At 51.0% G+C, this 27456-nt stretch overlaps 13 protein-coding genes across 13 annotated transcripts; 6 read left to right on the top strand and 7 right to left on the bottom strand.

Annotated features, from left to right (window-relative positions):
• On the top strand, positions 1–1304 carry CC77DRAFT_946470 (oleate delta-12 desaturase; the record flags this gene model as incomplete). The annotated part of the gene is made up of 2 exons (XM_018535086.1): positions 1–832; positions 898–1304. The coding sequence occupies 2 exons, from the start codon at positions 1–3 to the stop codon at positions 1302–1304; spliced, it is 1239 nt and encodes a 412-aa protein (XP_018381053.1).
• Positions 1305–1739: 435 nt separating this feature from the next.
• Positions 1740–4764, bottom strand: CC77DRAFT_1066110 (intracellular serine protease; the record flags this gene model as incomplete). The annotated part of the gene is made up of 5 exons (XM_018528873.1): positions 1740–2360; positions 2420–2789; positions 2841–3959; positions 4013–4455; positions 4519–4764. 5 exons carry the CDS (start codon positions 4762–4764, stop codon positions 1740–1742), a joined length of 2799 nt encoding a protein of 932 aa, XP_018381052.1.
• Positions 4765–5944: 1180 nt separating this feature from the next.
• Positions 5945–7371, top strand: CC77DRAFT_999376 (hemolysin-III protein). The gene is made up of 3 exons (XM_018536563.1): positions 5945–6595; positions 6646–6876; positions 6937–7371. Exons 1-3 carry the CDS (start codon positions 6053–6055, stop codon positions 7093–7095), a joined length of 933 nt encoding a protein of 310 aa, XP_018381051.1. The 5' UTR covers positions 5945–6052; the 3' UTR covers positions 7096–7371.
• Positions 7372–7768: 397 nt separating this feature from the next.
• Positions 7769–8554, top strand: CC77DRAFT_946196 (hypothetical protein; the record flags this gene model as incomplete). The annotated part of the gene is made up of 1 exon (XM_018535065.1): positions 7769–8554. A coding segment is annotated over one exon (786 nt), but the record flags the coding sequence as incomplete, so codon positions are not given.
• A 2204-nt stretch (positions 8555–10758) lies between these two features.
• Positions 10759–12219, bottom strand: CC77DRAFT_1034959 (hypothetical protein; the record flags this gene model as incomplete). Its single annotated transcript, XM_018526909.1, has 5 exons — positions 10759–11092; positions 11154–11319; positions 11369–11562; positions 11621–11858; positions 11907–12219. 5 exons carry the CDS (start codon positions 12217–12219, stop codon positions 10759–10761), a joined length of 1245 nt encoding a protein of 414 aa, XP_018381049.1.
• Positions 12220–12570: 351 nt separating this feature from the next.
• Positions 12571–14005, bottom strand: CC77DRAFT_453861 (hypothetical protein). Its single transcript, XM_018531748.1, has 2 exons — positions 13680–14005; positions 12571–13624 (listed from the first exon to the last, which is right to left on the bottom strand). Exons 1-2 carry the CDS (start codon positions 13791–13793, stop codon positions 12878–12880), a joined length of 861 nt encoding a protein of 286 aa, XP_018381048.1. The 5' UTR covers positions 13794–14005; the 3' UTR covers positions 12571–12877.
• Positions 14006–14178: 173 nt separating this feature from the next.
• CC77DRAFT_1034957 (hypothetical protein) lies at positions 14179–14745 on the bottom strand (the record flags this gene model as incomplete). The annotated part of the gene is made up of 3 exons (XM_018526908.1): positions 14179–14464; positions 14517–14606; positions 14666–14745. The coding sequence occupies 3 exons, from the start codon at positions 14743–14745 to the stop codon at positions 14179–14181; spliced, it is 456 nt and encodes a 151-aa protein (XP_018381047.1).
• Positions 14746–15307: 562 nt separating this feature from the next.
• On the top strand, positions 15308–18219 carry CC77DRAFT_1024969 (hypothetical protein). Its single transcript, XM_018525975.1, has one exon. It carries the CDS (start codon positions 15536–15538, stop codon positions 18122–18124), a length of 2589 nt encoding a protein of 862 aa, XP_018381046.1. The 5' UTR covers positions 15308–15535; the 3' UTR covers positions 18125–18219.
• Positions 18220–18502: 283 nt separating this feature from the next.
• CC77DRAFT_1066103 (hypothetical protein) lies at positions 18503–19956 on the top strand (the record flags this gene model as incomplete). Its single annotated transcript, XM_018528872.1, has 3 exons — positions 18503–18693; positions 18745–18979; positions 19081–19956. 3 exons carry the CDS (start codon positions 18503–18505, stop codon positions 19954–19956), a joined length of 1302 nt encoding a protein of 433 aa, XP_018381045.1.
• Positions 19957–20705: 749 nt separating this feature from the next.
• Positions 20706–21565, top strand: CC77DRAFT_1079799 (hypothetical protein; the record flags this gene model as incomplete). Its single annotated transcript, XM_018529304.1, has 3 exons — positions 20706–20883; positions 21180–21479; positions 21531–21565. Coding segments are annotated over 3 exons (513 nt in total), but the record flags the coding sequence as incomplete, so codon positions are not given.
• A 1254-nt stretch (positions 21566–22819) lies between these two features.
• CC77DRAFT_946375 (Di-copper centre-containing protein) lies at positions 22820–24149 on the bottom strand (the record flags this gene model as incomplete). The annotated part of the gene is made up of 4 exons (XM_018535077.1): positions 22820–23121; positions 23185–23411; positions 23473–23904; positions 23956–24149. 4 exons carry the CDS (start codon positions 24147–24149, stop codon positions 22820–22822), a joined length of 1155 nt encoding a protein of 384 aa, XP_018381043.1.
• Positions 24150–24957: 808 nt separating this feature from the next.
• On the bottom strand, positions 24958–26471 carry CC77DRAFT_1099160 (hypothetical protein; the record flags this gene model as incomplete). Its single annotated transcript, XM_018529988.1, has 2 exons — positions 24958–26001; positions 26053–26471. The coding sequence occupies 2 exons, from the start codon at positions 26469–26471 to the stop codon at positions 25197–25199; spliced, it is 1224 nt and encodes a 407-aa protein (XP_018381042.1). The 3' UTR covers positions 24958–25196.
• Positions 26472–26692: 221 nt separating this feature from the next.
• On the bottom strand, positions 26693–27154 carry CC77DRAFT_946321 (hypothetical protein; the record flags this gene model as incomplete). Its single annotated transcript, XM_018535071.1, has 1 exon — positions 26693–27154. A coding segment is annotated over one exon (462 nt), but the record flags the coding sequence as incomplete, so codon positions are not given.
• Positions 27155–27456: the final 302 nt, after the last annotated feature.

Below are 27456 nucleotides of genomic sequence, written 5' to 3'. Positions count from 1 at the left end.
ATGGTGGATACCAATGGAAACGTCTTCCAGCTTCCAGATTATACTATTGGAGACATCCGCAAAGCCATCCCGGCGGAATGCTTCGAACGAAGTGCACTGCGTGGACTTGGCTACATCGTCAGGGACGTCACCCTTCTTGCGGCCACATTCTGGGTATTTCACCATTATGTCACTCCAGAGAATGTACCGTCAGTCATCGCCCGCGGCCTTCTTTGGACAGTATATGGCTTTCTGAATGGCTTGTTTGGTACCGGGCTATGGGTAATGGGTCATGAGTGTGGTCATCAGTCGCTGTCCACTTCGAAAGTTCTCAACGATACGGTTGGTTTCATTGTGCATTCGTCGTTATTAGTACCGTACTTCTCTTGGAAGATATCTCACGGGAAACATCATAAAGCAACAGGGCATATGCAACGCGATATGGTATTCGTGCCAAGAACACGATCGGAGTTCGCCAAACGTACCGGCATCGCGATCGAGAATCTATCCGACGTCGTTGAGGACGCTCCGCTGTACTCATTTCTCATGATTTTCGCCAGGCAGCTCCTCGGATGGCCGTTCTATCTCCTTGCAAATAGGACGGGTCACAACTATCACGACAGGCAGCCTGAAGGTCGTGGGAAGAACAAAACAAATGGATGGAGTGGTGGGGTTAATCATTTCAGTCCTAGCAGTCCCCTCTACGAAGCCAAAGACGCCAAGTGGATTGTCGTCAGCGACATTGGTGTCATTGGGGCGCTTGCAGCTCTGTATTCGATTGGAAGCACATTTGGCTGGTCCAATCTTGCTGTTTGGTACCTCTTGCCATACTTGTGGGTCAATCATTGGCTAGGTGAGTGACTATCTTTCCATACTCAGAAAACTTTCCGTTACGTCTTGCTCATCGACCTCCTGCAGTTGCGATCACATACCTTCAGCATACCGATGCCGCACTTCCGCACTACGATCCTCAAGCATGGACATACGTCCGAGGAGCTGCAGCCACGATCGATCGCGACCTAGGTTTTGTCGGTAGACACCTATTCCACGGTATTGCTGAAACACATGTGCTACACCACTATGTTTCCGTTATACCATTCTACAATGCCGACAAAGCAAGCGAAGCTATCATACCTGTCATGGGTCATCATTATCGCTCAAACACAAAAGACGGGCCTGTTGGCTTTGTAAAAGCGCTTTATACAACCTTCAGAGAATGTCAGTGGGTCGAACCAACCGAGGGTGTTGAAGAGGATATGCAGCATGTACTGTTCTATAGGAACAACAACGGGATCGGTACCAGACCTGCGACAATGCGTACCTGATTTGGCAACTTGGCAAAGATTGCGCTCTTCATTGAGGTGCTTATTCAGTTTAGTAAGCTCATAGAAACTGTCATTAACTGAGAATTTTCGTAACTACATACATGTGGCAAGGAACTGGGATCAGCAGCTACCATTGTTCTGTGTGGGGTTGACTTGGAGCCAAGATGCCATTCAGCCTGACTCATGATGTCTAGATAGTATCCATCACATCTGCTGCAGATATTACTAGTCGTTGTGAGGATGTCATTTTCCGAAGTCCCGAAGTTTCACGTGCATTTGCCGACGTTAAAGTGGCGAGGCTAGCTTCCTTTCCCATAGAATCCAGGCAGTGTTTATTCCGCACTCTCGCACACGCACTGTCGATGTTCACGGCCGATTGTAGAGTGGAGAAGGTTTTGTCAGACAGGACTTCGAATCCAATGATAGTTTGATAGTTTAGTCGTACATATGCTTTTTGATATCCATGATCTTGTTGTAGACATGTTGCCTTGATGAGTCTTTATCAAACAACACATGAGGCGTGATGTAATCATAGCCTTGGCCTCTCCTCTGCTTGACCATACTCTTCAACACCGCGTCCATAGAATGAACGTCTTTCAACCAGGGGCCTAACAAATCACTCTCAGGAGGGAGACCCTGTTCTTCTTGGCGGACAAATGACAGCAACGAAGCTGCAAGCCCAGCCGCGATTGGCGTTGCTACTGAAGTCCCCGACACAACGTTGACATCGTCATGGTGGTCTTTGATCCCAATCGGCCAATGCGAGCGCACAGATTGCCCTAGCAAACTGAAATTCACGTCTTTCTCATCCGCAGTTGGGTTGAATGAAGACGGGTTGCCATTTCCGTCAGTCGCATGTATACAGAATACGCTGGGATATCTGGCCGGAAAGGCGCGCCCAAAATTCGCTCCGTCGTTCGATGCTGCAGCAAACATGAGTGTACCTTTAGACAATGCATTCACTATTGCATTCTTCATAGGCTCGTGATACTCACGTATTCCAAACGACATTGTGATGATGTCAACATTCCATTCGGTGACTGCGTGATTGATCGCCTGTAGGAGCCGTTAGCTTATTCTTGATTTCATCGCGATCGTGTGAAATTGCAACCTACCTGTGTGATGGCATCGTAGCTGCCGTGACCCAACGTCTCCTCATTCGCGATCTTAGCCACATAGATCTCGGCGCAGGTGGCGAATTTGAGGAGGAGACCAAGAGTATGAGTGCCGTGCCCAATCTCATCTTGCATGTCCAACGGCTCAGTCTCGGGTACAAAGCTATGAATGCCCTGGATCCTTGGGGTGTCATTCTCGATGTGTGGGCTTGCAGGGTCAAACCCAGAATCTAAAACTGCGATACGCACTGGCTCGGATATTCTAGACCCATGTCGTCCTCTGGTCGGTTGCACGGCATGGTTGAGTGGGTTAACATGGCGACGGATCGAGGACAACACATCGTCCATCCATTTTTCCGACAGAGCAGTACTAGAGATGTTTAGCAGAGGCATCAATTGCACGAGAAGTAGAACGGCTTACTCGAGTTCAGAGACTGTATGATAAGTCGCATCAAAAAGGTATAAGTTCTGAGCAGTTGTATCCATTCGCTGCGGGGCTGGTGAACGACTTCGACCTTGTCGCACGATAGGCATTTGCAAGTGTATGGCCTGATTCTGCAGAGCGTCGCTCGGACTCATTCTAGGAGCTGGATGCAAAGTGACTACGGGTTCTGATTTGCTTCTGACAGGCTCGTGCTTGCTTGCTGTAGCGTGCACAACTTCTCGGCCAATTGGGCCCCAGCAGAATTCGTTTACCCGTGGGTCTAAAACATTTAAATCCTCCGGTCGAAGATGCCATGCTCTAAAGAGTTCAGACTCGAGACGCTTGATGACATTTTGATAGAACAGTCGTTGAACAATGGCAGACTCAAAGCTCTTATCAGGCTCTCCAACAGGGAGATATTCCCACTGCAAGCATGCTTTGGTGGCTAGATAGTAATCTACGCCAGCGTCGGCTTCCAGGTTCTTGAGAACATCCAGACTGGTGTAGAAGCAAGCGTTGAGATCTCGGATCGCGCTTGGGTTTTCTTGCCATGACTCTATAGGCTTGCAGTAATGAAGCTCGCATAGGAGAATGCCTAGCGCTAGCACGCTGGCATTAGGATGTATCATGTGTGAGTTGGCCACTTCGGTCTGGCCGTCTGCAAAGACCGGTCTATGAGGTGAAATGACAGGCGCTTGTCGCATATCCAAGAACGGCTTGGTGATGTTGGGTAGCTCGCCATCCAGAGGCTGGAAGAATTGAATGCTTGAGTGAGTGAAAGAAGGCTGTACCCACGGCGTCTCCAAAAACGGAAGCAAAGCCGTGGCAATTACGACTGCTAAAACTCGTTTCCCTTTGAGTGGAAGGACTGATGCACCTCCCACTAGTCCCTCTTGACGTTCGAAAAGGTTCGTTAAAGATTTTGTCCGAGGCATTGGGGAGTCGCCAAAGGTTTTCGGTTGCGGGCGAAGCCTTTTGAACAAGCCGTCCTGAAAAAGAAGACTCAAGCAAAGTCGCTGGTCCAATGACTCGGTGATACTCTCGCAGATGTTCACAAATTGAGACAATATGGCGGGTGAGATATGGGTGCTCCTAGTCTTGTCGTTTTGTACGTCTCTAACAAGAGTCAGTTAGCATCCTTGCACTTCATGATAGCATCGAAAGCTTACTTGACCGTTATCCTGGCTTCTTGCAACGAGTGCTTCTCGATCGGGTCATGCACACCAAAAAATACATCGAAGCATGTTTCTCCTTGCGAGCCCGTATTTCTTTGGGGCAATGAGAGCCTCACGCTCAAACCTGAGCACTTGTGACAAACGCATTTCCACTGAGCCTGCAGTCCCTGATGCAAGGACATAGATCGTTTCCTCATCTCGATGGCTTCTTCTGCGCCGGGCTCAAATGCGTCATCGTCCATGGTAGGGTCCTCGCGTATCACAAAACGACGCTTCTTTGCATCCTTATCCAAGTTCTCAAGCGCTTCCATGGCAACGTCGCTCTCTCGCTTGCGTTTGCTGATGCGAATGGTCGGACGTGAATCAGGGCCTGTGTTGCTTTCCATCTGATATATCGCGCGACGGAGCTTTGGATATGGCGTGTTCATGTGTACGGTCTGTTCCATCGATACATTAGCAGGCTGAGAGGGCGAATGTCGCTGCGATAGAAGAGTACTTACTGGATCTGCCTCTCCACTGGGCTCGTGTTCAATCAGATTATCGAACGCTCTCAGCGCTCTTTCTACCTGTTCAGGGTCCCTTGCGCCAACCTCATTGTCTTCATGTTGGAGAAATGCATCGGCGCGCATCCAGGCGTCAGCCGCTCTGGAGCCCACCGAACTTGACTGCGTAGACCTTTCGGGCGCTCTTCGAGCGAAGAACCCAAGAACACTGTGCAATAGACCTTGATTTTCCTCGTGATTCATGGCTATATCTTCTGGAAGTTGCCGATCTGAAAAACCTACAAGGTTTTTGGTGTTCAGCTCGAAGGTCCCAAGGTTGTTGCGACAAGGCTGAAGCATGACACGGCCTGCGTGTGGGGCAGCACTCGATTTCAAACCCCCATGGGGGAACATTATCTAAATCCGGTCTTATCAATGCAGCCACCGAATTTAACAGTTTCACGAGGCATCAGTCCGAAAATTACTATCGCTTTTGCCTAATGCTCCCTATGTTCACCGGAATCCTTCCAGATCTAATTCCGAGTATAGTCACAATGCACGAGATCCTTGGAGTGCCCTCCAAAGCTGTGCGCGTGCACGTCGAGGGCCAATTATAGTTTCACTTGAGGGTGTTGTTCAACGAAAGCTGTTTGGCGGCGAACAAGCGAAAGGATGAGGATCTTTTAGAGTTTTTCACTACAGGCACTTGTCTGGCCAAATTGTAGACTAAAATCGATAGTGCATGTTAGGCCTTCGGTTTCCTTCCCGCTATCGGTAAAGCGCAGGGTTTCATTACAGCGCAGCACTGCCCGTTATCTCACAGAGCAGTAGAGTCGTACAAGACGAACACCGTGACCACCAAAGCGATCCTACGTAGAACGGGGGAGGGTGGAGGGCGCGTGAGGGCAAACATGTTGTTGGCGCCATGATGGCGCCTACAGGCCATAAATCATCGCCTAAGCCACTACGCCATTTTAGCCCCTATGATGGCTCGCGTGTCGCAGGGTTCCTTGATTCAGCAAATCAGCTTTCACTAACAACTCATGAGAGTCGGACCAGAGTTGGAAATGATCTTTGTGAATCTTTTCATAATCTACTGCGATAACAGCTTGGAAAGATATTTGATCAGTTTTGCGAGTTTTGTAGCATTAGAAGGTGTCAAATGCCAATCTACGTCGCGGTTCCCAGGAGATCTGCGACACGCCCACGGCCAAGAGCGATTTCACAGAAACAGGGTATACGCATTGGTCGCTGCGTTTGAGAGCGTCCTTCATGCTCGGGGTGACCGGAGATGGCTGCCGCCCAAGCCTGCAGCCGTGCTGCAACGGGTGAGGTGCGCAGTGCAACATTGGCAAAGCTAAAGCGGCGCTTAGAGCATGCACGCCAACTCATCCGTCACATTTGCATACTGGAACTCCTGTTTACTCAGCCTTCATCAGTCGCACCATGTTTTCCGACGTGTCTGCCTGCATCCCATCCGTTTATTGACTTCTATAGCCGCTGTTTTTCGATTGCTACCTTCGACTCACTCAATATACACGCGGAGAGCTCGATGTCCGAATCGATCCTTAAAAAACGACGCTCGCCAGCCGCCGATACGGGCACCATGGAGGGGTTTACGGTTCGTTCTTCGAGGCAGCCCAAGCTCTTGACTTGGGAAGAAATCCAAGAATGGTCGCGAGACAACGAATTCATTCGTACCGGCTATCGTCCAGAAAAGCCGGAATACAAAGACATCCTCCTCAGCCTGACATACCTTCACAACGAGACTTGCAACATATATACCCACTTGATCGGCGCGATACTAGTATGGCCTGTTGCATATATCTACATGCGGATTCTGCCCGAACCCCAGTACGACAACGTTCTTCCAGCAGACTATGTCATGTTTATCATCTTTTTCTTTTCTTGCGAGTTCTGTCTCGTCTCTAGCGCTGCCTACCACCTAATGCAACCTCACTCGCATAAGGTGGAACAGTTCTGGCATCGGATGGACCTAACAGGAATTGCTGTCATTATCGCAGGCACATTCATTGCGGCCATTTACTACTTCTTCATCTGTCAACCGGCCTTCCAGATTTTACACTGGGTCATCGTGAGTTACCTGGATTGAACGGTCTCGCGATATGCTGATGTTTCATCAAGACCATAGTATCAGGCTCATCTTGCGTTGCTCTGATCTCAATACCCAAGTTTCGCACACTACGCTGGCGTACCCTTAGAGTAGTCGCCTTCTTCCTTTTCGGCTTGTCAGCTTTTGTCCCCTTGATGCATGGAGTTGGCCTACACGGGTCCGATTACATGTTTGACTACATGGGAATGAAATGGTACTTGCTGGAGCTATCTCTGTATGCACTAGGCACACTCATCTTCGCAGTAAGTAGGATCGTTGACTCTCGAACTTGAACGGACATGTGAGTTAATCAACAAGTGCAGACTCGGCCTCCCGAACGGTTCGCTCCGGGCAAGTTCGACTTGTTTGGCACCTCACATCAGATTTTCCACCTACTTATCTTGGCGGCGATGTGGGTTAACTGTCTGGCTCTTACACAGAGTTTCAAATCGGTTCATACCCTGGATCTATGCCACCGCTAGTCTACTCTCGCGATACGGAGACCCACAGCAACAAGACGTCCTTGCTTTGCCTAGTGTGGGAGAATGGGAACTCAGACAGCTCGTAGAGTTCGTGGATGCTTGCTAAGCCGATGGATTTCTGGACGTCAGACATCCTAAATTGGTGATAACTCTTGCTCAAACTGGGAAAATCTTCGATGGTCGCCACTCCAGAAGGTGCTCGTTCTGGCATCTATCTGAGAAACAGCTTACGAGACCTTGAGGCTAGGGTAAGGTATCGTGGATATGTTACATGCCGTCTGTATAGTACTTTCAGCAGTCGTATCTTTTAGGTAGACTTGAGTTTTGAAAGAAAAGTCATTTGCGCCATCCAACAACTCTATGAAAACAGCGATCTCATTTGCATAATGCGAGCTCACTCTTGATTCCTCCGTTGACACATGATCCATAATAGTAATTTCTATACATCTACTGCGTCCAAGAAGTTGACTCACTCAAGGTATACATTGCAGTGTGGACATCACATGACGTGGCGAAAGATGCAAGTCGCTGTCAAGGGGGCTAGAAATGGACCCCGCACACTGTGCACGTGGCACAAAAGATAGCCTTCTGCCCTACCGGTTGTTTCCAGACAATCCACGACCTCTCTCGAAGAACCAGATCTTCTCTTTGAACCCTACGTGGGTGAGCTTTGAATATGCGTCTTCTCAAAGCTAAGGCTGACGGAGGCTTCAGCCTGACAACGTTTCCTATTAACCCTCCCCGTTACGCCATTCTCTCACATACTTGGGAAGCGGATGATCAGGAAGTCAAACTCAACGACATAGAAAACCGCAAAGGAACTCACAAAACTGGCTATAAGAAGATCGAGTTTTGCGCGAGACAAGCTCAACATGACAATATAGAATACTTCTGGGTCGACAGTTGTTGTATCGACCAATCCAGCAGCGCTGAGTTGTCGACTGCAATTAACTCGATGTATCGCTGGTATCAGAATTCAGCCAAATGCTACATTTACATGGCAGATGTCTCGGCAAACTCCTCTTCAGAATGGGAATCGTGCTTTCTTGGTAGCCGATGGTTCACCCGAGGATGGACACTCCAGGAACTTATTGCTCCTAGGTCGACAGAATTCTTCTCTGAAGAAGGCATGTATCTAGGCAACAAAGAGCAACTCGAAGACCTCATTCAAGAGGCTACGGGTATCTCTAATCAGGTTCTTCAAGGATATCCACCAGCCCAAACTAGTATCGAGGAGCGTTTGTCATGGATAGCGAATCGCAATACAAAGTTCGGTGAGGATATAGTGTATTCTGTTCTTGGCTTCTTCGGCATACATATGCTTCCAATGTACGGTGAGAGAGCTGTACATGCATTCCGGCGGCTCGGTCAGGAGATCGAGAAGACTATAACCATTACTCAGCCACGTAGGTCTACATATCGGAACCTCAAAGTACCGAAGGCTGATACTTTGGGGTAGATCGAACGGAAAAGGACCAGCAGTGCCTGAGCGCGTTACGTATGATGTCGCTGTCCTATGCCGCCGCAAATGGATTTAAAGTCGTGGTTACTCAGTTGCTCGAAGACGATACAGCTGATGTCAATTTACCAGATCAGTTTGGACGAACACCATTGTCCTGGGCTGCTGGGAATGGTCACAAAGCTGTTGTGAAAGAGCTACTGAATCATGGCCAGGCCGACCTCACCTCAACGGATCTAGAGTACGGCAAGACACCATTGTTGTGGGCAGCCGAGAACGGGCACATGACAGTCGTGGAACAGCTGCTCAACGCCTCTGTGGAGCTACGTGGTCGAACGCCGTTGTCATGGGCCGCTGAGAACGGCTATGAAGGTGTTGTGAAGCAGCTACTCAAGCTGGGTACTGTTGATATCAACGCGACAGATTCTGAACTCGGTCGAAGCCCGTTGTCTTGGGCTGCGGGCAATGGGTACGCAGACATAGTCAAGGAGCTTCTGGACACAGGCAAGGCCAATGTCGATAGCCGGGATGGTATCCTTGGTCGTACCCCGCTGGCGTGGGCTGCTGCAAGTGGATACACGTTTGTGGTCGAGCAACTGCTCCTGGCAGGCAACGCTAACGTACACTCGGCGGACAGGTATGGTCAGACACCCCTTTCATTAGCCGCAGCGAACGGACAGGTATGTGTTTTCAAGGTGTTGCTTCAGGCCAGAGCCGACGTGAACTCGAAAGACTGCTTCGGTCAGACACCGGTTATATGGGCTGCTCGGAATGGACAGCAGGCAGCGACTCAAATCTTGCTCGGCACGTCTGGCACTAGCATTGAATATCAGGACAGGTATCGTCGGACGCCGCTATCGTGGGCCGCCGCCAACGGGCATGACGCTGTCGTCAAGCTGCTACTCGAGGCAGGAGCCGATGTCGGATCGTCGGATATTAACGGTCGGACACCACTCTTATGGGCTGTTAGGCAGAGTCACGAGGCTGTAGTAGAACGAGTGCTTCACGCCAATGCTGATGTTGAATCAAAGGACAGGTGGGATCAGACGCCATTACTGTCCGCCGCAGCGACTGGGCATGAGGTCATTGTCAAGCTTCTTCTCAGGGCCGGTGCTAACTCAGGGTCGAAGGATAAAAGGGGACTCGCACCGCTATCTTTCGCTGCTGCAAGCGGACATGAGGCCGTTGTCAAGCTGCTCCTGGGCGCTGGGGCCGACATTGAGATTAAAGGTCCTTCCAATAGAACGCCACTTTTAATGGCTGCGGCGAGTGGGCATGAGCAGGTGGTAAAGCTACTACTCGAAGCTGGTGCCAACGCTCAGATAAAGGATCTCGATGGTCAGACGCCGATACATGTGGCTCGAAGACATGAGCATAAAGCCGTTGCCTCGCTGTTGTCTTGTTTTTGAGACTCGATGTCCAGTCTATACTATGTTCGTAGGAGAGAATCGCAAGACAGGTTTTCGTAAGACTCCTAAGATGTGAGACTCCATGCGGTGAGAATGTGAGAATGAATCATCGGAAAGTTGTGGCTAGAAACTGAATGGCGAGGCCCGGACGAACTCTACTCCGCGTCCGTTCCTATTGGCCGGTGACGTTATCACTCCTGCGACAGTAGCCGCCATTATCTTTGAGCTATTCGAGCGTGTCCTGTGTGTGCGTATCTGCATCTGCTGTGACATTGTCGTTTTGTACGCTGATTGAGTTCTGCTCGCTGTTGGAGGTATCTATAGCTGTGTGTATTGGCTTTTGGATGCAGAGATGAATAGCAAAATCAATCTGCGCACATGGGAACAATGGTGTGAAGATATCGAGCCGGCTTGCTTGTTAACTGAGACACCGGAAACGCAGCATTTCCTCAACACAGTGTTGCATTGCTATTGTAATACTGTGTTTTGACACTGCCTGGTTTATCGCAGATGAACGAGTTTTGAGGATGTTGTTGGATGAGATGAGATCGACAAACCGGCGGTCCAAAGCGAAAAGAAGATTCAAAAGCATACAACAGCGTTGATTCGCTGGTGGCCACATATCCGACTTCTAATCCGCGTGTATCTTGCTTGTGTATGGCGGAGCGGACGGGAAGCTTAATTCTCAAGATCTTATAATCATGTGTAAATGGTAAAGCAATCTGTTAAACGATATCTAGAGAGGGTTCGAAGGGGACAACCTGAGTTCAGCACCGGATCCCTACTGCCAACATCCTAAGCGTCCCTCAGCATACTAGCAACACCAGCCCAAGTTTCCAGAACAGTCGGTCTGATCTGGTTTGCCGGAAGCGAGAAGCCATAGGTACCCTTATCCCTCAGCTCATAGGTGTACGAGTAGGTAGCATTACCCTGCACATCAGTATAATCAGTCGAAGAGCCAGTGGTAGCATACAACGTCGAGCAGCTGGGACCAATGGTGTACGCAGTGCCGGAGACAGCGCGGATAGCCGACTGAGCACGGGTTGCAATGGAACGGTGCTGTGCGTCATTCTCGGCGCGTAGGCTGCAGTCGTAGCCGTAAGGCCACAGGATGTATTGACCGTAGGAGCTGGAGTTGGGGTTAGCGACCTGCTTCGGAGTTTCCGAAGATCAAGATAGTGAGGACTTACTGCACATCGAGGTAAAGGCGAATACCACGCGACGCCTTGAGCGAATCAATTTGCGCTTTGAGGCCACGGTTCTCGGGCGCGTCGCCAGCCGCTACACCCTTGTATGTCTCTGAGCAAGGGTTTGTGGAAGCTCCACCTGCTACTTCCCACTTGTATGGCCAGTTGCCTATGAAGGATGTCAGAGGCTTCAGTCAAGATTCTGTCGCAAGACTTACGGTTGATATCGCGACCAACACATGTGTTACCACTGACGGTCTGTCTGTTCTTGCGCCAAAGACGATCGGTCGTCTGGGAATAGACAAAACCGTCCGGGTTCACAATGGGTGTGATGTAGAAGTCGAACTTATCGACAAGCGACTTGATGCTCGCGTCTGAGCCGTATTTGGTAAGCAGTTGCCATGCAAAGTACCTGAGAGTCTAGAATCAGCATATAGATATTGCACTGATTGTACGAACAAACTACATACTCGGTAGTCATGGAGGTGATCCACTCCCTTGCGTGAACATTGCCGTGAATGACGACAGCAGGCTTTGAGCCCTTTCCACCGCTACCCCAGATGTGGATACCAGTCAAGGCTCGTCCTTGAACAGAGGTGCCAACAGTGTAGATCTCGGACTGTCCAGTGTATCCGGCTTGCAGATCCCGAAGGAACTGAAGGTGGTCGGCATATGGGTGATAGGCTGTGAACCAAGTCTCACTGGGAACTGCGGATGGTCAATCGATGTCATCACAACTGCTTGGTCGTTACAAACCAGCGTAAACGCTCATCTCGCCTTCCTCTGCAAGAGCTGCGCCGACGTCCTCGTTCAGCACTTTGCTCTCAGCGACCAATGCAGTCAGGGCGTCGACATTCTCGGGCGAAACGACAACGTCTAATTCGGCGGACGTGCCGGGGTTAAGGACATGCGCAGCCAAGTTCTCGATTTCTCCCTTGACAGCATCAGTGCTAGACACGCGTAAGACCTTGAAGCCACTGTAATCGACCTTCTTGCCTGCCCTGGGGACGACAGTGCCAAGCGCCGTAGAAGAAAGAAGAAGTGCTGAAGTAAGGATGGTGGTCTTCATGATGGATGGTGGATGCGATGACTCCTGGGCAGTGCAGGATGGCATGGGGAAAGCACTTCCTTTTAAGCAATGTAGTAGTCATACCAGTCCCTAACCGACCTTCCCATCCAGTATCTAGCACCACCGATACCTTCGTTCTTGTCATCCTCGAGTGTCGCATCGATTAGGCAGGTAGTCGCCCCATGTTCCCGGTCGATCTGCTGCAAGCACGGGAGATGTACGCTCGAAAGAGCCCAACGTAGATGATGCAAGCGCCGGAGATCAGTATGTGAAGGCTCTCGGAGGTCTACTCGAGAATCTGGACGGCGGATTAATATACTGAGCTACTTGGCATATTTTCTTGACGTCGTAGGCACGCAAGCGTGATTGGTGCGGGCGGTTTTAGTCTGTCGCATTAGGCAGGTGCACGTTTCGGAGACTATGCTGGCTGGTCTTGGCTACTAGATAGGCCAAATACGGGGCTTGGATAGTGCCAGGTACGTGATCTCGTGGTGTTTGTTAGTAAGTTGACGTGCTCCAGTATGGTGAGTATCTGGTGCGAAGCGAACGTCTGGAATCGGAAGGAGGATGCATATTGAGCAGCCACAGTATGGTCTGCATGCGCCTCGACAACAACTTGTTTGGATATACGAGATGCAAGTGATACTATGGCGTTCTCTTAGGAACGTGGAACGCCCAACTCCCTCAACACGTTCGCATAGCCGACCCTAGACCATTTATCCACATGCTCTTTGCCGGTTACCCATACACTTCCCAGCATTCCTCCAGCATTCGCACTTGCTCCTTCTGTGGTACCTGCCCGACGTGGAACGACCACGAGACGATCAGCCCACATGACGACGTTGTGTGGAGGAGTATCATCTTCTTCAGTTCCCATAGATGACCGACACTGTGAGAGAAGCTTTTTGTACGCATCAACAACGGTTGAGGCTGAAGTGTCCTTGAACCCATGCTTGAACTCATGAACGAAGAATTGATAAGGTACCTTCTTGGACGAATCGTGAAGAGAGGAGATGATATAGTCGAAAGCATGTGGTGGCCCTTTCAAGCCCTGGAGATGTTTGTGCACCCTACTGCATCCACCTCTCTCCCCACAGTTGAAGATGACGTACATGTTTGGAAGCTTTCGCAAAACTTCAAGCATGACTGTAAAATCTTCTGCGTCAAGAGCCTCGTGTTGACGCTTGTACGAGTCCAAGGTCGTCATCAGTAACTGCGGCCTATCCACACAGAATAGGTTCAGTGCTAGGTCGTGCGTTCCGTTGATCTGCTTGATCATGATTCGCTCGTCCGGGCAAAACATGTCGCTTCCTGGACCCAATTTTCGCGATTGATTGAAGGCATGGTTGGTAGCACCCACTGTGTGAGGTTTTGTAGCTAGTGCTGGGCAGATGCGAAACTCCATCTTGACATGGCATGAGTACGGGTTCAGCTTCTCTGAGGATACTAGACTAGCTTACAGGGTACCCTTCATCTTCCACTTCGATCGACTCATAGGGCCCGTATAAAATGACATGTTCTGATGCAAGTTTGTCGAACGTTTTGATCAGGGCAGCCTCGGTTACGTCGTCCATATTGCAGGCCTGGTGAGATTGCGACGCAGAAGATGCATGTGTCGGTGAGTCTGCTACGAGGCTACCAGGCCTGTGCTCAAAGCTACGGAGTTAGTGGCGTATAACCGAAACAGAGCAGAACACCACAAGGAAACGGTTAAAGGTCATGGAGGTTATGTAGCATTTGCAGCTAAACAATCCAAAGAGAGACATGCAGCACACAAGCGCCCCGAAACTGAGGGACTAGTAACAAGATGTCACCAGCCAGAAATGAAAATGCCATCGTCGATTATAAAACATATATGCCCCTTTCCAAGATGCAGTCTCCCAGGCACAGAGATGAAGCAGTGTATTGGATGTGGGTGCAGTGCCGGGGTATCGTGGTATCGTAGTGAATGAGGTAGAACTATGCCGTCTCAGGCTTGGCAGAAAGTGGCCGCTCTACCAGGACATAGTCAGCACTGGTAGTCGATGTAGGAGTCGGTGTCTCTGGTAGCGCACCTGGCATGTTTTGGGTCTTTTGGGCAAGGGGGCTGGCGGCCCCTTGTAACCGAGCGTTGTCTTGTTCGCGGTGCGTGTCCCGCTTCGCTGGTGGAGAGTTGCTCTTTGCCTGGTTCAGGCGCTCTTCGGCGGCCTTGAGCCTTGCCTCGAGGGCTTCAAGCTCCTTGGTCTGGGTGGTGACTGCCTGCTTCCTGCGCGCCTGTCAGCCGGCTCCAAGTAGCGGTCAAGATGGCGAAAGCGTACTTCTCAAGGACAGTCTTATCCAGGTTCTCGAGACCGCCGTCCAGGTTGAAGAGGCTGTCGAGCTCTGACATGAAGTTGCGCGCTACCGTGCTACAGGGCGTGGTCAGTCTCAGACAGGCGGGAGCTATGCTAGCGCCGGGAGAGCTCACGATTGAGGGCGGTTGTTTGGCTTCCAGCCTTGGTCTGGATCCTCCATGGTGACGGACTGTGCAGGGTAGGAAGAAGTCATGATGGAGGGATGGGGGTGGACAGGAACAGGTTATGCAGGATGCAGGCGGCGTGGAGAGGCTCGGGGATGAGTGGATATATTTATGGGCTGGAACAAGATGGGACAAGAGTCGGCAGGTGGCTCAGCGGATCAAAGATGTTTCATTTGACTCAGCCAGACCTGGAATGGGAGGGAGGCAGCATAATATGGCTGCCCTGGACTGGAGATGGAAGGACGATTGCAATGTCAGGAAAAGGGGATGCCTATGCCCCCAAACTAATTTGGGCGTAGATCGCATGTGGAGCTTAGAGGAAGGAGAGTTTGGATGCGCCGCAGCTCCCGAGAGCCCGACGAAGAATGGCCGACGAGATACAGGTGCACAACGACGGCGAGAAGTCACAATTGCATGTACAGATGCGGGTTCGAGCTATAACGAAGCTTGCCGAAAGTATCGCAGTACGCGTGGTAAAGGTCCCGCCGTCTGCTCGAGTCTGGCCCCGCGCTCGCGTGAAGGCGACGTGACGCCGGGCGCCGCTGATTGGCCCAGGTCAGGGGCAGCCCGATGTAGGCGTCAGGTTCAGGCGGCTGGGCTACGAAACCACCGACGACAATTTGCGACATTGCGACAATCTCCCCCATCCACACCAAGCGCCCATCCATCTCGCACAATTTCCCCGCCCGACGCGCCCATTTCCTCGAGTCGCATGCGATGCCCGTCGGCCTGCCCCAGTAGACTGTCTCCCCCGACACAGCAGCCGTGGCTCCCCTTCCGCCCCGAGCCCATCGCCCTCGCGCTGCAGACGCCTGGGGGATGAATCCTAGCCTCTCCGCCTACACCAACCTCGAGTCGCTGCTGCTGTTCCAGTGCCTCCATGCCTACGGCGTAGCGCCCGCCGTCTTCGGCAGGATATCCGACCTGCTGAAGAAACACCCGGACATCACCGCCCACAAGTACTTCCAGCCCGGCCGCCTCAGTCCCGATGCACTGCGCAACTTCTACCTGGAGCGTCTGAAGAGGGAGATTGAGTACGAGCAGGGCGCCGACAGCGATGGCCACCAGAATGGGGAAGTCGCCAGCTCGGGCAAGAGAAAGAGGCATAGCCCAAGCCTGCCAACCGTCCAGGAGTCGCTGCAACACCAACACCTGATACCGAAGCTCGTCACGAAGCTCTACGCGTCGTACCGCTACGAGATCACGGAGCAGATTCGACTAGAGGAGGAGCGCTACGAGAGGCTGCAGCGCGAGATCAATGGCATCGAGCGTGGGGAGTGGGACGACCAGCTGAGAGAGAGGGAGCGGGAGCGGGAGCGGTCGAGCGGTCGCACACCATCGTCGCGAAGCCCTCAGCTGCCTACGGAGTCGCCACAGTCTGCGCCAAAAGCTTTGCAGCCCACTGCCAGCCCGACGCCTGTTCAGAATGGCTCGCGAGGTGGACCCTCCATCGCGCCTTCCCCAGATTCTACCCAACAACAACAACCGGGATCCGCGCCACCACTTCAGAACGGACAGCCCTCACCATCTCCTCGCAAGAAACACCCTTCTTCTGATGGACGGCGTACACCTTCCACTCCGCAACCAAATTCCAACCAGCCGCTAGCACCACCACAGCGATTCCAGCAAACACCACAGCCTCAACCGAATCATAACGGCGCGCCCCATCCGAATGGCCCTCCGTACCCTCAAAACATACAACCTCAGCCAGCGAGCCACCCGCAGCAACCACCGTCGCCAGGTCCCCAATTGCAGCCCCAGCCAGTCCAGAATTATGCGCCGAATGGAATACCTCAGTATGGCCACCCAGGGTCGCAGTTGCCGTATCCTGGACAACCCCAGCAATACCCTCTACAGCAACCCTCAGGGTCTCACTCTCCTGGATTCCATCCTGGACAGCAGCAGCAGCAGAAACCTCATCAACCTCCTCCCGGACACCAGCCATATCCCCCATTGCAACCTCAGATGCCTCAGCCACCACCTCAAGCAGGCTTCATGCTTCCACCGTTCCAGGTTGCACCCCAGGACCCGTCGCGCGTCCACCATCAAGCCGCCGTGCCCCAGCAGCATCCTCAGGTATCTACACCTGTTGGCAACAGACAACTGTCGAGAGCAAGTGTACAAACTCCTGGTACCGGCAAATCAGGCGCACCGCAGATGCATCCTCTTGTTGTCCAGGCGAGACAGTCTGTCTCCACACCGATCAATGCACGCTCACCACAGAGCGCTCTAGCGACTCCAGTATCTGCCAAGAGTCTCTGGAAGCGATCAAGCTTCACTGGACCGCCTGGCACTCCTGCAAGCCCACGCCCCGAGGTGTTGCCTCTCGACGATGTTCCCCCTCTTCTTCGACCGAAACAGACACCACCGAAGTCAAAGACGCAGCGCAAGTCGCGAGTAAAGGGCAAGGGGAAAGAGGTAGAACAGGATCCTGCAACAGACACGAAGACACCGCAAAACTCCAAGCAGTCCCACGACCAAGAAGAAGAATCTTTGCTCGAGCCAGAATCCCGTTCTGGTCGCTCACGGAGGAAAGCACCAGCGAAACGGACAAGACCTGGTAGCATTGCATCCTCTCGAGCAGGTGGCTCTGTGCGAGATCGGAGTAGAAGCCAGTCCATTCTCTCACACACAGACACAATAGCGGCGGACAATGAATCGCAAGCCGGTCATCGGATCAAGTCAGAGCGCGGAACCTCTGTGGAGCCTGTTGACGAGGAAGGTTCCTTCGAGACACCATCGCACATGTCCACGCGCCGACGAGGAGCAGCTCCTACCTCAGCATCATTTTCCACGCGCCGAAAACGAAATGCCCGCGAGGCTTCTCTCGAGGAGACTGAAGAGACGTCCTTTAGCACGCCAGGCCCGCCCAAGACTCTGGTCGCACCACGGAACTTTGCCCGCACGACGGCCCCCATGATGTATGATATTAATTCACACAAACACGCTTCAACTTTCAATACAGCAGTGCGCGCAAAAGATGCCGAAGGCTACTATGACATAATAAAGCGTCCCACGGATCTCTCCTCCATAAAGAAAGCTATAGCAACAGGGTCAAAGCAAGTTGCGGCTGCCGCGGCAGCGTCCGATAATCCCACTGGTAGTCCTGGTGGCGCGACAGGAGGCGTTGTCGAGTTGCCGATTACGGCAGACAATGTGCCTCCAAAGGCAATTGTCAATGCTGCGCAGCTAGAGAAGGAATTGATGCGCATGTTTGTCAACGCAGTCATGTTCAATCCTGGAGAAGAGGGTGTGGTGAGCGATGCGAGGGATATGTTTCAGACTGTCCAAGGTCTAGTCAGTACATGGAGGGACGTAGAGAGGGACAGTGGACGCGTCGGAAATGAAGGGACGCCGTCAGTGGAGGAAGAGGATCAACCCACGGCGAGCAAGCGAAGGAAGATATAGTATGCTTTTCGAAAGGCCAAGGATACGCACGACTGATCATGGCATGGGTAAGGAGTAAGCGTTGACTTTGAGTACACTTTGATACCATTACATGCATTATCAAGGCGAGTCACCGCCAATTATTGAACATTCACATCCCATCCCATCCAGTTCATTAAGCAGAGTGATATCCAAGGTGACGCTGAAGACACTCCTACCTCTGGCCCGCTTTTGGCGGACCCTTCGCTGAACTGCTCTTGTGTTGAGGTGAGAGACGATCTCCTCGAACAGCTCTATTCAGCCTATACAACTCCAATAAAGCTGTTGTTTTTGTCTCTCCGTCTCTTTACCTTACCACCTTCTCACTCTGCTGCAATAACCAATTCGCTGTCTACGGCAATGCCTGATGATTCTGAGGTGGATCGATCCACGACTACAACTCCACTAGCTACCCCGTCTCGTGCTTCGACCTTGCCCACCAGCAGTATTGGTCGCTCGAGCATCTCCATGGAGCCACCTAGGATGGACAACGCCGCGGACTTCAAGTCATACCCGCATACACCGGGTACTGTCGACTTCACCCCACCCCAGTAAAATGCCATCAAAATTTTGCATGTTATCAGACTAACGTAGTCCACTAGAATGCTCATGCAAACCCCCATCACCATCGAATGTGAGCTTGACCTCAAGACCAAGCTCACTGTGCACGAGGAGCTTCTGTGCGTTCACAGCAAGCAACTCCTAGGTCAATTCGAGAAGGCAAAGTCGGCTAGGACGCAGTTCGCAAAGGCCGACGCGTTTCGTGAGAAAGTCGCAGCATACGTATTTCCGGAGTGTTCTCAGAAGGAGTTTGAAGACAGGCATTTGGAACAACAGGTACGTTATGTGAGCACAACTTGGATGTATACGACAATTCCCATTGTCAACGCGCTCAGTCATGTGCGCACCTCTAACTGAACTCAGCTAACATGTATCAGGTCAAACCACTGATTAAGCAGGCATCTGAGAACTACCCGCTGGTTGGGTACTCCACCGGCGTCAAGAAACTCATTATGGACGAAGTCACCTCCCAAATATCTGCCAGAAACGTCAAGAAGTCGGCCCCGAAGCCTTCACAGATCGCTTCAGACCTGAGCCTATCGGGTAGATTGGATCTCCTCAAGCCCCATGCCCTACAAGATGTAGCCTCTGCACTCTTCAAAAGACTCCACGACATCCAAAAGACCGAAGTCAAGAGAGCCGAGAAGGATCCTTTCAAAGCCGCCGCGCAACACCGTCTCATACTTCCTGACGTAAAGGAAGCGACTGTAAGATGTTTCATACAGTGGGTCTATCGAGCGCAGTGTTCATACGAGGGTTCTGAACAGCTCTACTCTGTTCTCAAGCTTGCTACACGACTTGGTGTTGATGAACTCGCTAGTATCTGTTTGAAACAATTGTACAGGGCCGCGAACGACAGTCTCATGCATGCTGAGAATCACGGTGTTCTCATCCAGACGCTTCTGGGATACGGTCCAGGTGTTGCAGCCGATGACAGTTTTGGGGTTGTCTTCAAGCACGCTGTCAAGGAAGACGATACTCCAAAGCAACTCAAGAGTCTGGTTATTGATACTTTGGCGGCAACACTCGATCCTGAGCTATGGCAGCATGTGAAGGGTTCGATTAATCACAGCATGGCTCTACAGGTCATTGAAGCTATGGTCGAGCTGCGTCAGCATGTCAAGTTGGAGACGGATGATCAAGGAGAAGGCGTCAAGTCTGAGCGCGATGATGTTATTAGTGCCTTCACGCAGTCAAACATCCCTGTTGACCACGGAGAGTTATCCCACGGTGGTGAGCACAATGGCAAATAGGTTTGAAGGCTTGCGACGTATGAGTGGGCGCTAAATTTGGTGGCGAGGGCACATATTTGATGTCTTCATGGATCGGAGACCCTTCACATGTCATGGCATCTGTTTTGCGTTCTTGTTTCTGCACCCTCGGATTGATTGGACTTCGATGTCACCAGCAGATATGTAATCTGATCATCGTCACTCTGCATCTTGTGTAGTACCTGTGACCAATCGGACATTAGTAGACTGTCGATCGACGCTAAGGGCGCGTACGAGGAAGGACGTTTTACTCGAGTCGTGGGCGACACCAAAAGATACCCTGGTATTATTCGCCTGCTTTGGTGTTACATTTTTCGTCATCCAAACCACAACAATCATGTTTACTATGTATGATGCGTGCAACACAAGAGTTGAGCTTCTTCGTACAGCAACTCCAGATCGACTTGTCCGGATTGTGATTTGCTCGATTCGTGTATGCGTAGGGTGATACTACGTACCCCGGCGCGCATGCCGAAGGCCATTCGGTCCCGTAGCCGTCCGAAACCGACATTCTTGTATCCCTTGAGTACCTCGTCTTGGACGAGTCATTTTTCACATACTAGGCTAACCAAGAGTATGGTGCGTCAATATGCAAAAGGACTCAGAAGGTATGATCATTACGGATGAATCAATTTAATAGATCTCAGTTTGACGTTTACTCGCTAAGACGGCTTTTCGCTGAGGTACACACATCAAGGCTCTTGCAAACCTCCACGCTCAATTCATCCACTGGCGTGCCTGCATCTCTTGACTGCTCCCTTCATAATGAGTGTTTTGTTGTCGATTATGCGTGGCTCATCACGTCCATATGTCATGATGAACTAGAGCATAGCTGTTGTCTGTCCACCATGCGTCATTTGCGTCCCGTATCGCAGTACTCGAAAATACTCCTTGGTCGTATCGCGCATTGTGCGTTGACTAGCAACAGTGGCGTCTATTGGGGTACCGTTTCGGTAAACGAACCACCCGTTGAATCTGGAGATGAGTACACCGCGCTATTTGCCCGATCGTGCGGTTTGCGCAACTAATATCCAGTCCAAGCTCTTCCTACTGCCTTCTTATGGGCGGATAACAGGTGGCGATTTCTGGTGTTTGTCACCTTGTCGCCTGAGTAGGGATTTTGCTCGTGTTTTCTCAAAGATAGTGGAGTTGTATTGATCTTGAAGATCATAGACGATCGATCGATTGTGAATGAACTTTCATAGATATTGCAAGTCAGGTCTACTCAAGAAGTCCCCTTGAGGCTAGAACGTCTGGCTCTTTATGGAGTCTTCTCATTGGCAGGAACCAGCTGCATCACCATATCAAACTTTTGGTTGCGAACAATGCCCCAAAGGGGAACAGGGCCGACCCGTATAGGGAGCGGCAAGCTGATGCTGATCCGACGCGTTTACCCGTGATCAATTCCACGTGGGAAGTAAATCCATACAGAATCAGTAACTTCCCCATGAAGCTCGTGCATGACAAGTTTATATTAAGTTATGAACAGTGCTCTTGTCTGCGCTGTATGTCTCAAGTTTCAATTCTTCTTCTTTGCAACAGCTACTATCTCTTAGATACAACTTCAAGTCATCCCAACAACTCCCTCTGACGTATTGTGTTCACCGTATTTATCGTGATTGGATGTGTGCAGATTTTGCTTCGAGCAACCGTCACGGCTTGTATGCTGGTTTCCACAGAATTCGACATTTTGTACAACATAACCCAGGTAGCCTACGTAGCTCCCGCAGGCTTGCTACATGACACAACGTGATACGTCAAACGGGAGTTGGACAATCGACGTAAAAAATTATCATAGCGTGTACGAAGACTGACGAAAAGGACTAGTAGAGAGCACTGTCGAAAGCTAGAATGAAAATTATCATCAGCTTCCTTACCAGCGTTAGCCGCGCATAGGAAGTCTCATCCTCACTACCGTCGTCCTACAAGGAAGACCTTGAGCTTGAAAAGGCGACGCATTCTCCGCAACATTTGTCATGGAGCAACAATCATGTTTCGATTTTCAGAGCTTCTACAATTTCACCAATTACTCCACAAGGGCGAAGTACAATCAATCGAACCACGGCAACGCCAAGAGGATGCTTTCGAGCTGTCTGATATGTCAGATAAGGCGTCTGTATCACGTAATGACATCTCTCCACGTTCGTCTTTGGACTCAACGCGGTCAGCGTCTTCTTCAGCTTCCTATACCACTTCAACAGCAGAGACAAGAGCGTCCAATTCACTTCGACGACAACCCCCACCTCTTCCAACTTCATCATCGCTGTATTCTCATGAGAAAACGACCTCGTTTTCTTCACCGCGTGGCTGGTCTGGCATGCATCGCTAAGCGTTTGGACGATGGCCCTGCATCACAGTCGCTAGGCCGGCGCGTCGGTAACTATTTTTGGAACAGCGGTCCATGGCTCCGGCTATTGCGGTCACTTCGATGGTCGCGTCTTCAGTTTTGTAATCCGTACCAGTATCGTCAGCCCGCTCTCTTCGCTTTCTCGACTGTGCATTAAGTCGACCAACATACCTGATCTGGTCACATCAACTCGTCTCAAAGTGCAAAAGATCACAAAAGCGTGTGGAAGTTGAAACCTTGTTTGTGTTAAAGAGGAAAGTTGTAGAACGATTACGATGGTTCGGGAACAGAAGAGACCTGCTTTCTGGCATCAAGATCGGGCCCTTCCAGTGTATCGATGGTAGCTGTCGAGGGTTCTGATCTGGCGGATGCTTTGCAAGCATTAGAATTTATCATGGTCAAACACTTACAACGCTGACCGGCTGCATCAAGTCAGAATACATCATATATTGATATCTTTCGAAATGCATACTGTCCCTGTTCGTTCTCCTTGATACACTACAAGTAGATGTAGCACAGAGGCTCTCCGCTGAGAGTGCTCATAATATCACTAATCTTGACATCGGGAGTGTTCAGCCAGTTGGTCTCGATGGCATCATTAAGCGTAGTCCTTGGGCCGTTCGGGTCTAACATAGAGCGCGATCCCTCAACAGACTTGGCCTGGTCTAGGTGCAGCGCTTGCCAGATCCACCATACTCTGTCAAGCATTGCATGATGCATGAAGAAAACGGGGTCGTTGACACTACTGTAGAGGTCACCGCTGTCGCCACCTATGGCAAAATGACCCGAAGCGTGAAGACCTGAAGGTAAGTGAACAAAGTCAGTACAAAGTCCAACCACAGTCCATACAGAATACTACTGACCAAGGAAGCCATCGGTAAAACGACCCTGAAGTTCATTTTGAAAGGATGAAATGTCCTTAGATGCGGCACCAAGCGTGATGTTGTACAGGTTCTCGAAAGTAAACCATGTCTTAGATGCGAAATTGGTAAGATCCCTCTTCGCACAGCGCGGGTTCCAGGCCAGCGCTGATGCTGACTTGTTTGCTCCGGCCATGGTAGGGCTAATGGGTCCAAGGTTAAGTTGCACGCTGACGTTGTCAGTAAACGACACTTCAGTTGCGCAAGGCCAGAGACCTTGTAGTAGCTTACTTTTTGAACGGTCCGCTTTCGATGCAGCCACCACCATTGCCAGACGGTAGATAAATTCTGCCACCGCCACCAGTACTTCCATTGTGCTTGACATAGTAGCCATCACCACCCATGCTTGTAGCAGAACCATCGAAAACCGGGGACTTGCTCAGATCATCCTGGTAACTAAACCAGTTCCAGTACGGTTGGTAGCCAGTATAGCCACACTCTTCCCTTAGTGCATTCTCAAAGGAATGCACAAAGTACCTATGCCAGCTTAAGAAGTTTCCGGTACCATGAATGGTTCTGGTTTGATTGATGTGCTGTCCAACAAAGTCGTCGTATCGGGATCGAGCTCCAGGAACCAATGTCGGATCAGACTTAGAAGGTGAAGTGTACATACACTTGACAGCGCTACTATACGCTTTGCGCTCCTTTGCGGACATGAAATCCCTGTGGTTGTTAATCTTCACTATGTCGAAGTTGTATCGTGGTGCTGTCTACCAGTTTCGCCTGACGGGCGCTGTGGAAATATTGCACCCAGCTCTCCTCTCAAGCGTACCATTCCTCTCCGCCTCTTTAAGTGCTGCCAATGCTTGATCTTGTAGGTCCTGAAGAAGGTCACGGGGCTGCAACGCAGCAGACTCAACTAAGCTGGCCAATGCCAGGATAGCGGTGGGAAGACTGCAGAAACGCATTCTGTGAACAAGGTTGACCAAGGAAGACAAGTAGCTGCGAGAAGGCTGTCCAGCATCGAGTGCGTGCAAATCGTCTAATATGAATTCCTACGGCCCCCTACTAATCTACGTTTGCATGTGGCGACATGGGTCGGGCCCTTGCATCCGATTAGACCGCCTTACACGGACGACTCCTGCTACTTGTGGCAATGGATCGTATGCAGCAAGTAGCTTGAGATAGGTCACTCTTTGCTGGGCCGTCCTGCCTGCATGTAACCATGCCATTCCAGATGCCGGATGCGACGTTCAAGGACTAGACGCAGAACATTTTGCCGCAGATGGACCTGTCAACTGCACTGGTAAAGTTCATATACGGGAATGGAGAATTATTGTCGGAAAGCATGTGTTCATCAGCATCCATGTATGCTTGCAGTCACTTTTTGGGCAAGAATACGTCCGAATGGAAATATTTTCGATCGCAATGTGCTTGAGGATGCCGAAATTCAGGGTTCTCAGGGCGTGGACGGGCCGCTCCAAGGACAACTACACCGCAGCCACGCAGGAACGGCAAATCTTATTCACCCATCGGACGGTAGCTGTAGGATTTAAAACGGGCTTCCGTTCATGGGTTCTCGCATCGTTCGAGCGTCGAGCTGATCGCGATCTCCAGGTTCCTGATAAATAAAAGAGGATGTGGGCGCTGAAGTGTTCTTGTTGCGAACGGGAATCGAATGATAGGTATCTAGGCAGTGCGGAAAGCTTCCGTTCCCGACCGGCCGCGAAATATCGGTCTTGATGAACTTGTCCTTGTCAAACATCACTGCGTCCCATAGCCTCTTGTCCTTCACGCTACTCAGCCACCCCATATTGTTGTTTTCCTTTCGTTCGCATCGCGTCTCGTACTACTTCTGCACCCAAACGTTACGAGCGATCTGATGCCATGGTCTTTGACGAGCGGAGCTTGGTCTAAAGCACCATGACGCTTCTCAGCCACTAAGACTTCCTCTCTCCTGTGATCCTCTGCGATTCATCGTAGACGTCCATAAGTAACAAGTATCAATCCCTATCTCACTGAGTGTTGTCTTCGGCCTCATTCCAGTGCTCTTTCCGGAAGTGCGCGATGAACGCCATGCCGAGGTCCTTGAGGTCCACGTTGCAGACTGGACATTCTTCAAAGTCTTGGTTCTGCACAGCGAAGTTCCAAAGTCGTGGGACATTCTTCAGGATTTTATCTTTCAACGGCTGGGAGACATACCCCTCTATCAGAGCCCGGAAACGAGTATGGTTGTCTTTCCAAGCAGCTCCCAAGGCCAATGACCGTCTCCGGGCAGGAGTGCTCGGCTCCGATGCTCTAAAAACTGTAGATACGTCTTTGTACAGCTGTACAGTGTGGTATTCCAACGATGTGTCCGCTGTCTCTTGACACACGTGCTGTACAGCCCTGATCTGATCTACTATAAGCTCCACTTGTGTTAGTCGCATTGACACATCGTTGTGGCAACGCGAGCGGACGATGACCCTTGCACTGGTTGTTGTAGAGAAAATCATTGTTGGACAGAACGGTGGTATGGTTGCAGTCTGACCAGCGCGCTGAACGAAGGTGATGCCTTCTTGTAAGTCATTGCATACGTTTGCATGCTTTGGCGCAGGAAATTTGGTGAGGTCTAGCAAATACTTGTGCATAGTCGTCATGTTATGTGGCGTCGGAGGATACACGATGTAGATGCGCACACCGGTAATGAGGTGTATCGTACTGCTGCTTGTCATAGCTGACGCTTCTAGAGGAAGAAGAGCACCGCAATGCATGATCGAAGTAATGTTCGCCGACAGCTGTGGGAGAGTGTTCGAAGCCTCGTTGCCACCTACGAAGTGCCTGAGACATCAGTCTACGGCAGACGATCGGAAGGTGAGTGTCGTCGCATACTCGGTATACTGTGAATTATCTAAATGCTGCAGCAGTCTCCCCACTGTTGCTTCGCGATGTGCTTGGCTTAGCAGTGGAAGGCATAAAGGAGGAATTAGAGGAGGGTAGAATTGCGCGTCACCAATCCACGATTGATCCATCTTGAGGATCTTTGACAGTGAACGCGGGTGCAATCGTCGAGCACCCGTATCGTGCAGAGCTGATATTGTGGAGCAATCCCATTCAGAAGGTCCATAGCCCTTTTTGAACTCGTGGACCACAGTCCCACTGCTGGAATCGAGAAACCTCATACGAGTCGGAACCATGAGCTCGGCAATCTCCTCCACACTTATAACTGGACATGACTGGAGTTCGATAACGACAGGGTCGAGAAACCACAGATTCTGATTAGCCGATGTGATTTTGCAATTGGCAGCCATGGTGGGGCAGCGGTCGCTTTCTGTGCCTGCAAAGTGTGCGTTGATTGTGCCACAAGAGAAATGGAAGTGAGTGGATTAAAGGGCTTGAATGTGCAGACAGATTCACAGAAGAAGGAAACTCTCGCGCTAATCCGGACGTGACTGCGGCCATGACCCACTGTCTCAACGGCAACCTCAAACCTGATCTGTTCTCATCGTACGCGATGGTTTCCGCTCCAGACTCAGCTTTCTGTTCGTGATAGGCTCATACCGTTTCTCCCTGTCTCCCATCTCCCTCCCCTCCCCCATTCACCAAGATCACCATCACTGTCTTCCCCATCTGTACCAACGTCCCACTGGCTTTCCCCGTCCCAACTCTCACTCTCACTACGCTGCTCTTCTTCGATAACTATCTCAACTCTGCTCTCGAGTACCATGTTCTCCTTGCTTTCGCTTGCCGTGGATTCCTTCAGCTCAGTTCCATCGTCCACTTCATCGATCGCTCGTTCTAAGTCGCGATCCCGTCGTTTTCGTCGAAGATAGGTGTACTCGAGTACGAGTAGAAGTAGAATGACGAAAACAGCAATGGAGGCAGCGATAATGCCAGCCTTTGCTGTAGCGGTGAGCTGGGGTGAGGGTCTAGGTGAGTGCTTTGTTGGAGCAGAAGGCGTGTAAGCGATTTCTTCGAGCGGCAGATGACCGGAAGAGACGCCTTGGTCTACGATGATGCTGGTTGCTGAAGCTATTGTTCGCACACCGATCGTATTCGTAGGTGGGGAGTCAGAATTACAGGTCTATGCAAGCATATCAGTTACCTATCCATCACAGAGCTCCTGGGCTAACACTTACAATGCATCCTGTTTCCATAACATCTCGTCCAACATCGATGGCATATGCCCTACGAACGTCTGCAATACCCATGACAGCAACGGCGACGACAGAAAGCATGTTCACAACGCGAACAGGTCGCTAACAACCAAGCGTGAGTAGGAAGATATCAAGAAGC

The sequence above is a fragment of the Alternaria alternata genome, assembly GCF_001642055.1.
Source record: "Alternaria alternata strain SRC1lrK2f unplaced genomic scaffold CC77scaffold_25, whole genome shotgun sequence".
Lineage (NCBI taxonomy): Eukaryota > Fungi > Ascomycota > Dothideomycetes > Pleosporales > Pleosporaceae > Alternaria > Alternaria alternata.
Note: the sequence above shows the minus strand (reverse complement) of the source record. Positions and strands in the feature narration are given on the sequence as shown.